Raw genomic sequence first — 13,361 nt, forward strand, 5'->3', positions numbered from 1 at the left:
CATACAGTACTTCTTGTCAAGATGGGTGTTAAATTGCACATTTTATATGCCAGGTTATATAAATCCAACTACCATTTCTGCTTTTAGTTTTTAGATATTTTTTTTTTTTTTTGTTCCTTGGTACTATATTTTCATTTTGTCATTTTGTCTCCGATGTCACACACAAACAGTTAACAAATTGTGATGACACTTCAGTATAAGTTGCTGAGAGTATTAGAATTGTAGGATATATGGAGTCGCCATTCTGCTTGTTCCATCGGTGCTGCATATCTTCATTAAATATTTATATCAAGAACTGGACATTTTTTAATAGACAAACAAATCTAAAAATCTAAAAAGTGGCCTATTTTCAGTAGCCATGGTTTGAATAATAAAGACTAATAATATCCTCTGATCCAGAGTGTCATGCTGACCAATTACTGATGCCCCATTGGCTCACCTGGTGAAGGCTACAGTATAGATTAGAAATAATTGGTCCTGTTTTCTATAAAACTATGCATGACTATTTTATGATGATCTTTTCTGTGCATACTGTACATTTCCATAGGTCCATGGTGTTTTACAATTTAATACTAATTCATTTCATTTTGTATTTGCAACCATGGCAGGGTTATTTACAAATTGCACATTTAGGATATATATTCAAAATAGGAGTACACAATAAGTACAATCTATGGTATTAGTTTGTAAGCAACAACCACTTTAAACAAACGGCCTTTTATTGCAAAAAAAAAAAAGAATACCTGAGTCTGTCTAGTTAAGATGTCAAGCATATTGCAGCTGAAACTGGGAAAAGGGATTCCAACTTCCCATGCCAGAACTGATTACACGTGTTGACAGTGGGCTGTCACAATACATTGACTAGTGTTCTGTTAGATGATTTAGGCATAATTCCATGTAAAGAAGTGATGGATTTTTTTGTGGCTCTGGATGCATGTTTTTTTTTTTTCTTTCTTTCTTTACCAGCACTATGTCTCTGTAATACAGTGTTTGGCCATTATGTAAATACTTCTACCACATATTTCTACATTGTATAATACAAACCCTTTTTGTCTTAAAAATGATCTGACATTTTTAAAGGAGCCTCATCTAATCATTATCAGATAACAAAGAGAACACCATGTTCTTGAGAAGGAAGTCTTTATTAAGAAAGAGGAAGTAAAAGTGTTAAGCAACAGTTCATTGCTAAGAAGTCTTCATGTCTGGCTCCCTATTCCTTATTTTGCTGAATTGGAACTTGTAGGTAATCTGGTAACTGCTGTTATTATGTCTGTGAAAATACCAAAGTCGAAAGAACATTTTGTTTGTGGTTATCCAGCGTTCCAGATAATGTTTTGGGTCTGGGTGTAACTTGTAAAATGCAACATTACCTTGTAGTCTCGATAAATACTGTACAGTCTTTAATGGCAGTGGGGTAGGCATTAAAAAAGAGCCTTCCATTTTAACTGCAATGTTACTTTGAACTACTGTACAACCACTCGTGTGCTCTACAAGGTTCTTTGAGGGCTCAGTGTATGTTTATCACACTGACTCTGCAAATTTACTTATATTTTAACATTAACTTCTTAAAGTGAGTGAACATGTTTATTATTATTATTATTATTATTATTATTATTATTATTATTATTATTATTATTATTATTATTATTATTATTATTATTTATTTCTTAGCAGACACCCTTATCCAGGGCGACTTACAATCGCAAGCAAATACAAATACATTCAAGTGTTACAATACAGGTCATACAATAAGAGCAAGAAATACAATAATTTTTTTTCAAGTGTGACAAAAAACAATTCAATAATACAGCAGATAATAGTGAAAGTTACATCAGGATATGATTAAATAGTGATAGTTACATCAGGATATGATTAAGTACAAAATACTACAGGTTAAACACTTGGCAGATTACAATATTCTGAAGTACAGGATTAAATGTAGTAAAATAGGGGGCAGATAAGAGCAAAATAAAACATATTTAAATGAAGGGTGATAGTGTCCCAGGATACAACAGAGGAGTTCTACAGGTGCTGTTTGAAGAGGTGAGTCTTAAGGAGGTGCCGGAATGTGGTCAGGGACTGGGCAGTCCTGACATCTGTAGGAAGGTCGTTCCACCACTGCGGAGCAAGGGTGGAGAAGGAGCGGGCTCGGGAGGCAGGGGAACGTAGCGGAGGTAGAGCCAGTCTTCTAGTTTAAACTTCAATATTAAGCCATACAGATAAATAAAATAAGGAAATGCATAAAATGTTATAAAACAGTGTGTTTAATATTATGGGCACCTTTTTTAGCGGTTGCTTCCTGACGATGGTTCTAGTTGGATTTGTAACTGGACTGGGTATTTATCTGTGTAGCTACGAATTTTTCTTATTCTCACTGTGATTGGCTGCAAAGACAACAGGGCTAGCCAGAGATTGGGTAATGTTTGTTGGGCTGGTTTTTCTTGTGTACAGTTTCCTAGTAACTGAAGACATTGTATTCTGGGGGATGTAGTTGTTAGTGGAAGTTTTAAGGGAGGCGGGCAAGCTGTACAGCAAATTTGCTATGCATATTTTTACACATTAAATTTAAATTTAGTGCGTATTTTGGATTTTGTAGTTATCTATTTACATTAAAAGTGCTTGCAATGAGTGACTTCTTTTTGGTGCATCCACAGTTCAATACCAATGATTGTAATGCTTCTAAGATCCAAAATTTAGACTGAATTGGGCATATAGTGGCATTTTTCAGACATTCAATCAAGTAGATCAATGGTGCTTTGGCGACACCATGTTTCTTTGTTGCAGTAATATGTATTTCATTTCAGCCTGGATTTGAGGGACCTTTCTATGTTTCTTTTTTCCAGCAATCCCAGTTCTGATTTTCCTTTTTGTCTCCCCAGTGGCGAGATGACTTTTTGAATGAGTGGGTCAAGATAACGATTACCCATGAGACACAGGAAGAATGCCTTGGAATGGCAGTGTTGGACATGATGAGAATAGCCAAGGAGAGGGACCAGTCCCCATTGGCTATCTTCAATACTGTCAGGTAGGCCTAAGAAGAATGGTGTGTATGAAATCAGTACTGGTAAGTGTAGTGGTTCTTCAGTCAAATTTGGTAGCCATAGAATGAAGCCAACAGCACTTAGACTGCTGGTCCATTTCTATACTTTGCATTTCCTATATATGGAAAAAAGCATTTTTAAATCCATACTGTTGTTTCACTTGCAATGAGCAACGAATCAGCACTATCACCACCAGAGTAATAGTAAGGGCCAAAAAGAGGCTAAGCAGAAGAAAACCAAAAGCTGCATTGCAGTTGACATCAACCATCATTGTTAATTAAGACAGAGGGGGATGGAGGGTGGGGGCAGGCTACTAAGGAATTACTAGGGGCCATCCTGGTGGTTGTATTCAAGAAATGTTGTGCAAGGTAACTTCACAGCAACTGATTGCTTTAAAGTAATTGTAACCATGCAATCAATCAGCCAGTCAAATTTTGTTTATATAGTGCTTTTCATACCAAAAAAATATCAGTTCAAGGCAAAAGAAAATCTAAGCAAAATTTATTTGTAGAGATTAAAAATACAATAACAAATAAATAAAAAAGATTTGAATAAAATAGAGTAAAAAGAAAGCATGATTATTGGTCAGGAGAAGCTGACCAATAATTTCTGAGGGTGTTTTCACACCGATGGCCGGCAACCGGCTAACATTTCCCTAGATTGTAAACCAGCATTGGATGATATATGGACTAAACGACTTCCATGTCAGTTTGCGCAGTGCCGCTGTCCTTCCCGTCCATGGTGAGCACAACAGGATTCTATGCCGAACACAACCTTGTTTAAAAACCCAACAGTTGTGTCAAAAGAGAGCAGGAGAGATTTTAATTTTGTTTTAAATATGTTTCTGAAATCGGAGGGTAGTGGTGAAATGTATCTCTTGTGTCTAATTTAAACATTACATGCTCACTAGTCAGTTTTATAAGGCAGTATTTAGTTTCATTGTATATATTACATGCTGAGTGAGACCTGCATGGTGATTTCTCTGATGGCTTTTGAATAAAGTGTTACTGCTACTGCTTACCTCAGATTTTTCTTTGTTCTGTTCTCTGACTAAATACCACACTATATTTGCCAATTTTTCTGTAATTCTTAGTGACAGACGAAAAAAACAGATTGTTGGGTGATTTAAATGCTGTTTCAGTTATATGTTGACATTTGTACCTACAGAAACACTATTTAGATAATTGTTACTATTAAGGTGTAGTAATATTAATAGATCAGGTAAGTAAGTTGGTCTATGATGTCATAGCCGTGCAGTAAGACAGTTAATCTTGGCAAAAGCAAATAACAGCTACTCTCATGAAATTAAAATTAAAAAGTAACAAACTTTGACCCAAAGGATACTGCTGGGGTGAAATGACCCAGGAAGTGCAAGCGCAAATAGATAGCCCGAGAATAAGGCATGGAAATTGAAGGCTTTCTTTAGCATAAAGTAGTATCAGATGTCATGTTTTAAAATTAAAATACATATATACTGTATGTTATAAAATATATTTATTTTAAAAACTGGAAATTTGAGACCAATGTAGCTAATTATTATTATTATTATTATTATTATTATTATTATTATTATTATTATTATTTGTTTATTTAGCAGGCGCCTTTATCCAAGGCGACTTACAGAGACTAGAGTGTGTGAACTATGCATCAGCTGCAGAGTCACTTACAACTACGTCTCACCCGAAAGACGGAGCACTAGGAGGTTAAGTGACTTGCTCAGGGTCACACAATGAGTCAGTGGCTGAGGTGGGATTTGAACCAGGGACCTTCTGGTTACAAGCCCTTTTCTTTAACCACTGGACCACACAGCCTCCTACTAATGGAAATGCATAATGGGTACGAGTAATGGAATTAGTTTGTTAGCTACAGCTTTAACACCAGACTAATTATTTAGCCCTGGTAACCTGTTATTGTCAGCTTATTGCCAGGAACCACAATGTCTTTATTTCAGCCAACTCACTGTGGTTAGAGGACAGTTCTCAGCATGTTGCTTAGTTTCCTGTTTTTTAGTCATCTACTCGACATTGTTCAGGATGATGACACTGATAAAAGAGGAACGCGTAGTATCTTTGGTTGTGTTCTGTATACATTTTGACTGTGAGAACATGGCTATAGCGGCAACAGCAAAGTGCATTTCATGCTAAATTGAAGGTGAGACTTGAGGATGCAAACAACATGGAAGACAGCAACTGGACACTTACATTTCTTCAGCTGATCACTTGAAAGTAGAACCCTGCTCTACAGTTGCACAACTGCTCACAAATAGCAGATTCCAAAGTCCATATACCTAGGTTGATGGCTCGTGTCACACTTCCAAATTTGGTACAATGTTGCAAGTTTATTGCCACTAATAGGAAGCTACAGTATGTATCCTTCAGATTGGATCCTGGTATCTGTAAAACAGGAACATTGTCTTTGTCTTTATCAGCAAAACATTAAGGGACTTATATGCTAATGAAAGGTCAAAGTGTCCCACAAAATGTCATTGCAGAGAATGTGGTTAGTTGGCCCATTCTATTAAAAAAATATTATAGGGTTTAGGCAAATATTATTATTTATTTCTTAGCCTGTGCTATTTGTGTTGCATCTTCTAAGAAGTGTTAGTGGAATGACATTATAGGGCAAATGAGAGCCATGACCAGTGCTTACTACTGCCAAGGACTGCTTATAACCAGGGAGCGCTGTACAATTGATTGCCTGTATCTCTGCCCCCTCTGCAGCTACAAGTCCTTCTTGCCCAAGAGTGTGCGAGCGAAGATCCAGGACTACCACTTTGTGACACGCAAGCGAATCCGCTACCGCTTCCGCAGGTTCATCCAGCAGTTCAGCCAATGCAAGGCCACCGCCCGTGACCTCAAACTGAAGTACCTCATCAACCTGGAGATGCTGCAATCAGCCTTCTATTGTGAGTGCTTCGAGGTGAGAGAGCCCAGCGTCGGGCCCGCTGGGGAGGAGACGTTCACTATCGTCATCACGGGCAGCGGCGGCATCCAGTGGTCCAGAGGGAAGCTCAAGGACAGCAACTCCTTGTCAGACCAGGTAGTGTGTCTTATGTAGATTTACTGCCTACACTGTATGCATCACAATCAACGTGGGATTCAGAGTCTGTTTTATTCCTTAAAAGGATACTATTTCAGCTGTAGCTGGTCCTGAAAAGAGTCCTCAAGGCTGATTTATTTAAATGAGTAGGGGAAGCATATCTCTGCTGCTCACAGTCTGTATGCTTTACTTATTGGCTTCACTATTACAATGCTAATATGATTTCCCAACTTTGTTCGGAAGTCATAATTTCTTTGCTGGAATAGTTCAATCATAATTTATTTGATATAAATAGTGACACAGAACACACATAATGTATGTGTATGTATGTATTTATTATGTAGGTAGAACATTTAAATAACAAACATTTAGATCCCTTTAACATAATAATCCCCTTAACATAATTCTTAACCAGAAAACAAGGAACATATGAAGCTTATGAGGGACAGTAGACTTCTCTGGAATAGTCGTTATGCATAGTGAAAATTATTTTATGTGGTATTCACAGCTGCACTGTGAACTTGTAGGTCACCCACTGTCATGACCCTTTGAAACACTGATAAATCATTGCTTCTACCTATTTTATGGTCATTTAGCTGACCGCAAACTACTCCCAGCCCTGTATACTGCACAGTCAATCATGTGACATCAAATGATTAATCTCCTTTGTATTTGGTTAAACTATAAGAGACTAGAGTCAAGTAGATAAACATTTTGGCTATTGCATTTATCAGTGTTATGATTGCAGAGTTTTGTATCACTGAACCACGCATCATGGGCTTATGACTGTGTAGCTAGCTATCAAATAAGAAGCTGTTGTGGTAGCTTTAATTCAGTATGTTCCGGCTGTAGTTAATGTGATTCCAATTTGTGACATTTACAGCTTTCAGTACATAGCATACAACTTTGCTCCCACACTAAATGCCAAGGAGCAATAAGAAGAAGTCATCACAACACAGGCACTTCCACTTTAATTTTGAGTGAACCAGTGGTCCACACTCATCTCGGATTTACACAAAGCTTGGTAACTGCAAAAAGCAGTTACTTGGGAAAGAAGGGGTTGCTCCCTAAAATCGAATCGTTAATTGTGGGCAGTTCTTGGAATATGTAAGCAAAAAGCTTTAGTAGTATGCAATCTGCTTTCTAAAACATTTATAGTATACAACATATTTTGTCATTTGGTAGACTAATAACTTTAGTTTGGTGAATCACCAAGAGATCCCAAAATACAGAAAACCAGATGTTTTGAACCATTGTGCCATGATGGGATGCTTGGTGGTCCAGTGTTTAAAGAAAGGGGCTTGTTACCAGGAGGTTGCCGGTTCAATCCACTGACTCACTGTGTGTGACCCTGAGCAAGTCACTTATCCTCTTTGTTTTCCGTCCTTCGGATGAGATGTAAAACCGAGGTCGTATTGGAAGTGACTCTGCAGCCGCTGTTGTGATGCATGGTTCACCCCCCGAGTCGCTTTGGATAAAAGCTTCTGCTAAATGACTAATTCATTAATAATGACTCATACATGGTACGTCTTGTAAACTGCCTTGACTTTTGGGCCAGAAAACATAGTGGAACCCTGGTGACTGTTTTATTACAGTGGAAGGCAATAAAAATATGGCTCATTTTGCCCTCCAACTTGAATTTAAATTCCAAAAGCCAAAGTGAGGAGGATCCAAAATAGGGATCAACGCATTCCCACCACCTACAAAAAAGGTCTATTTTTTTGTCTTTTTTTCTGGTAGGAGTTGCAGACGTACTGTGATTTTCCGGATGTTATTGATGTCGGCATCAAACAGGCAAACAAAGATGGTTCCACGGAAAGTCGAATAGTCACCATAAGCAAACAAGATGGCAACAGTCTAGTAAGTAATACATCCATTTGGTTCAGCTGAATGAATTGTGTACAGTGGAACCCATAAACAGTGGTTTCAGATCATCTATCAGTCATCAATCAGAAGCACTCTAAATGTACTAAATAATAACTAAAACGATGAATTACAGTAAACCATTTAATGTACTGACACTTGTCTGGTTTATCTTTATTCAAATTTAGTATACCTAAAGTCTTCATGAAAAACATTCTATATAAAATAATGGACCGCATCAATACTTCTGGTTACTAATGTATGTAACTACAGAAAACTAAACCACATATTTTTTTGTACAAGCCACCCTTTCCTGGACAAATGTTAACCAATTGCATGTTGATGATAATCTGTTCAGCATGTGGTTTAGGTTGACACATTTGAAAGGTGCCATATTGCGAACACTGACAACTGAAAAAGCAATCTGTTTATCAACAAAAGCTTTAGGGAAGAAGCAACAGTGCTGAGCTTCATAGCTCACACAGCTGTTGCAAATGTGTCCTCCTGTAGGTTTTTGTAGCCCACACTCCCATTTACTGTTGTGAAGTCAAGATATAATGCCCTTATAATAAACCTTTTAGCACTAACCCCTATTAATAGATAATTGACAAATACGGTATTTTCATTGTATCATTGTACACTCACACCCATGGTGTGGTTTAGTATTTATGTCCTCATGAAAGTTTTTCAGTTGACACCACTGAGCTCCTTTCTGTTTAACTGCAGTATAGATGAAGCAAGGAGCAGTTCAGTCTACATCCAGTTTCGTGGTATTGTTATTTTATTTGTCATTTCACTCGTAAACCAGATTTGAAGCCTCAGAGGTGATGCTAGTGCATTAATGCGCTGTACAATCCAAACTAGGATAATGCTCACTGAAGTGGATTAGCCACCCTATTTTCAGATGTTACAGTGGTAGAACATTTACAGTTCCCAGCACTCACATACTGTACACCAACATTACACACAGTAACACTTGCTTAACTGTCTTAATCCCAATATAATAGAACCGTGATTTAATGGTTTAAGAGGTGAAGGGAAGGGAACCCACTGCAACACCTAGCCCTAAAAGTGAAATAACAGCTATTTCATTACAGTAAAACCATTGGTCGTGATATTTTTGTATCTTATCCAATTAAAGTGGCGATTTTCACACTAGATAGGGTGTAGGGTCACCATGGGAAGGAAGGCATTGATTTTGTGTGCAGAGTCAGCAAGGTTTTTAAAAAAGTTTTGAAGTCACACTTGTATAAATGATCATTCCTCTGTGATTACATCCTCTGTAGTAAATCCGTGCTGGGTTCTTGAAGGAAATTTTGCATCTCAGTCTCTCTAGATGGGCAGAGTTGGGGTTACTCACTACTTTAGTAACACGTTACTATAATAATATAACTTTTGTCAATAACAAGGTAATATAATGAGTTAGTTTTTTAATGTGAGTATTATAATAATAATAATAATAATAATAATAATAATAAAATTATTATTATTATTATTATTATTATTATTATTATTATTATTATAAGCAGACACCCTTATACAAGGTGACTTACAGTTGTTACAAAGTATCACTGTTGGAAAACATGGATTGAGAATTGATTAGCAGTTTGCTACGCATGTGGACTGGCAGAGCTATACTGGTGTTCTTTTCTGAAAAGAAACTAATATTGCAGATAGCAGACTGTTTGGTTCAAATTGCATGTACTGCTAACAATTGATAAGAGACCTTGTTTCTACAAGCTTCTTGTCCAACATTGACTGCAAGCTAACAAGATAACAGTGCTATGGACCAGGAGGGGCTAGGCTCTAAGACTTTTGGGAATACAAAGCATAAAGGAGCTAAAAGGCTCCCAGGGACTGCCGTTGGACCCAAAGGTTCACAGGGAGAGTAAGAGATAATACCACTAGGACTTAAAGGGTCTAAGGCAAAACGGAGAGAAGATGACAAAAACCAGATGTATGGACCTTTTTGGGGCACCAGGGGTCTGAGGAATGCACTGAGTTCAGAGGTTGTCACACTAGATCACACACACACACACATACACACACTCACACTAAATGAAATATATGTTAACAGGATAATGAGTTGTACCTTTTCTATTAGTTAAGTGTCAGAGAAAGAGGAGGAGAGAGACACCTATGCAGAAGGGTATTTAATGTCATGCAACAATTGTAAGAACGAGTATTCTGTGTCCTGTACCTGGGACCAGACTCCCTGCATATTTCAATAAACCTAACAACTGACTGAAGAAAAGGACTCTGTGCAGTTTCTTGAATCTACTTACTCACCATCCTCTTTTTTAAGTTACATCAATCACATTACAAAATATCACATTAAAGATAAGCTCAGTTATAATATACAATAGAATCAGTAGTAAGTAAGAGCAAATACAGTAAATAATTAAGTTTGAGAGTCATTACGACTAACAGCAGTTAAACTTACATATTGGTTATAAGAGTAAATTCCTTTAAGAGCCAGTAGTAAGTACAATAAATGGATAACAACGATTTCAAATAAGAGCAATTACAAAAAACATGAATACGGTTACCTTTAAGAGCATTGTCTTCCACATGGTCATAATATAATCACATACAAGTTTTTTTCACAAACAAATAAAATAAGTTTTTCAAACATCATTCTTTTCTTATCTAATCGGATCTGGAATAAAGTCCGTGACGGTTGCCATGGTGCTGTAATTGCTCGCACTTAGAGTCTCAAGGCATCGGCGGCATTCATTCATTTTGATTGATAGTTCATTGTTGTCCAGTGATTTATATTGACAACACAGAATGGTATTGTATTTTATTGTTTTTATAATATTATATTATTGATATCATGCTGAGTCAAAGGGAAATGTTGGATATGCTTGCCACAGCAGGTGGAAAACGGAAGAAATTAAATACAGCGAGTCGACAAGGAGGGATTCACTTGCGGAATAAACTATTAATATTGCTGATGCCCAGGTACAATTATTTAAACATGCTCTAAAGAAAAAGTACCACAGGTTTTAAAATGAGATTTAGGGTCATGTGTAGGGCTGTGCTGTGCGTTTTCGGGTTTGCTACCGGAATACATAGCTGCTCTATAATGTCTTTTTCACAGTGGATCAGCGGAAAATTTTATTTAAATTAAGGCGGTACACTACAGTATTAGATACACTCTGGTTAAAATGTACTGTTATAATTACTGTTTTAAAATGTTACATTGCTTAAATATGCATTTATATGGAAGGAAACAATTAGGCAATGTTATACATGAAAATCAGTGGATTTCTTTTTCTAACAGATTATCGCTGTATGCAAATGTTGGTGTTTGTTCGGCAAATGAAAGGTTCTTTTCGTGCATGAAAAGGGTAAAAACATACCTGCGTACAGCTACTGGGGATGAGAGATTGAGCGATCTTTAGGTTATTGCGAACTAACCCGACAAGCAAAAACATTAGACTTATAGGCTGGTGTTGACAAATTTGCCAAGATGAAAGCGAGACGCCACCCTATTTTATGTTAGTTTATTCGTCTAAACATGTTATTTAAAACTTTGCTACATATTTCTACTTTTGACATTCACAGGAATGTGGTGCTTATTTAGCAGTTTATGTTCATTGGTTTATATTTTAGCAGTTTATGTTCATTGGTTTATATTTGATACAAAGTGTCATTCTTTGTGGAAAGCAGGTGAAATCTATTAAACTTAACTCGAGTTTGTAAGCATGTATCAAATCTGGTTAGATGTATTCGGGTGGACGCTCTAAAATAGACTTAATTGCATTCTTACCCATGGCTCTTTTTGTAAAGCTCATGCATGACCATTTTTTTCAGTGATCTGAGAGTAGTCTAATGTCCCTAGCTGCTGCTGTAAAATGATTATAAAAAAATTATGTTGTGACACTATTTGTTTAATGTAGTAGTAGTTACAGTATGTAACTGTGAAATGTTTATTTAAATGGGATATTGGAAGCTGGCAGCAGAGCAATTCGGTTAGTGTTAAAGCCTTTACCCACTATAAAACACAAAAGTTTCAGTAAAAACGACGACCGTAACGTTGCACACTTTATTTCTATTAAATGAGACTTTTTGGAACGACATTTTTGAGTTTGTTATAAACCAGCACCGTGCTTTAAAAATACTTGTCAGGGTGTCCTCGGCTCACTGTGCACCACAGACCCCTGTAGACCGGCCGAGTGCCTGCGGGCTTGCCTGTAAGCTGCCCAGAGCTGTGTTGTCCTCCGACGCTGTAGCTCTGGGTTGGCTGCATGGCGGGCCTGCAGAGTGAAAAGAAGTTGTCGGCTGACGGCACACGCTTCCGAGGACAGCGTGTGTTCGTCTTCGCCGCTCCTGAGTCAGCGCAGGGGTGGGAGAAAAACAGGGTATAATCAATTGCTGATTTACTAAATTTAAAAAATAAATAAATAAATAAATAAGTCATACACAGGACACGTGTCTACCAGCGCGGAAATGTACAGTACAAAAATTAAATGTATTTATACACCAAAAAATGCAATAAATAAATTGCCAGACGTATAGTTAAAAAGTAAACTATAGTCACAACAACTGATTCGCAACACAAGAGAAAGAAATGTAACAACTAATATATAACACACTACTTTTCTATTAAGCAATAAGTAAGGACATTAGATTACTTTTTTCTGAAGAAATGAGTACCAATAATAAGTAACTTTTTTTTTAGTAACGTGCCCAACTCTGTAGATGGGCACATTGTGCAGTCTAAGCTGCTAACCAGAAACCAGGGTTGGTCTAATCTGCAGTCTTGGTTTGCATACAGCAGTTCATTCTTTTTCTCTCTACTTTTCGTTATCTGTACACAGGAGGTGGAATTTTCCTCGCTACAAGAAGCGCTGTCCTTCGTGTCGCTGATCGATGGGTATTACCGCCTAACAGCAGATGCACATCACTACCTCTGTAAAGAGGTGGCACCACCCCGATTACTGGAGGCGATCCAGAGCTACTGCCACGGCCCCATTCTGTAAGTGCCTCAAATATATGAATATTATTTTAACGAGCAAGCAGTCATACAAGTGGAGTGGCACATCACATGCTTTCCATTTACAACCAATGCATACGTGTACGCGTTTTGGTATTCCAAAGCGTATATATTTTTTTATTTTTCAATGGCCAGCTTGAAGCAGTGACAATAGAATAGTACATGAAATATCATAATGAGTAAATGGTTAAATATGCGTGGTACAGTATAAACATTTTTTTTTTTTGGTCACTCATTTAAAACCATTTTGTATACTTTCAGTTCTTTTTACCATCATAATTGCGTTTCTGCCATGATTGGGGTAAAACAAGCGAAAGCTAAATGGCTAATGTCATTTTAGACATATTTGTTACATTTGCATTAACTTTTATTCCATCATACCTCACTTTCCGCATTACATTTTTAGCACTGGGAGG

The 13,361-nt window shown here is 37.2% G+C and overlaps 1 protein-coding gene across 3 annotated transcripts in view; it reads left to right on the top strand.

The window, feature by feature from the left end:
- LOC117421267 (tyrosine-protein kinase JAK2-like) overlaps positions 1-13,361 on the top strand; it is a 101,306-nt gene that overhangs the window by 52,185 nt on the left and 35,760 nt on the right. For all 3 annotated transcript variants that reach the window (XM_034035431.3, XM_034035430.3, XM_034035432.3), the window contains exons 5-8: positions 2,880-3,025; positions 5,762-6,080; positions 7,821-7,940; positions 12,770-12,927. In XM_034035431.3, coding sequence (XP_033891322.3) covers positions 2,880-3,025; positions 5,762-6,080; positions 7,821-7,940; positions 12,770-12,927 — 743 coding nt within the window. The remainder of the gene's footprint in view (positions 1-2,879; positions 3,026-5,761; positions 6,081-7,820; positions 7,941-12,769; positions 12,928-13,361) is intronic.

Source organism: Acipenser ruthenus, chromosome 1, assembly GCF_902713425.1.
Source record: "Acipenser ruthenus chromosome 1, fAciRut3.2 maternal haplotype, whole genome shotgun sequence".
In the NCBI taxonomy this organism is placed as follows: Eukaryota; Metazoa; Chordata; class Actinopteri; order Acipenseriformes; family Acipenseridae; genus Acipenser; species Acipenser ruthenus.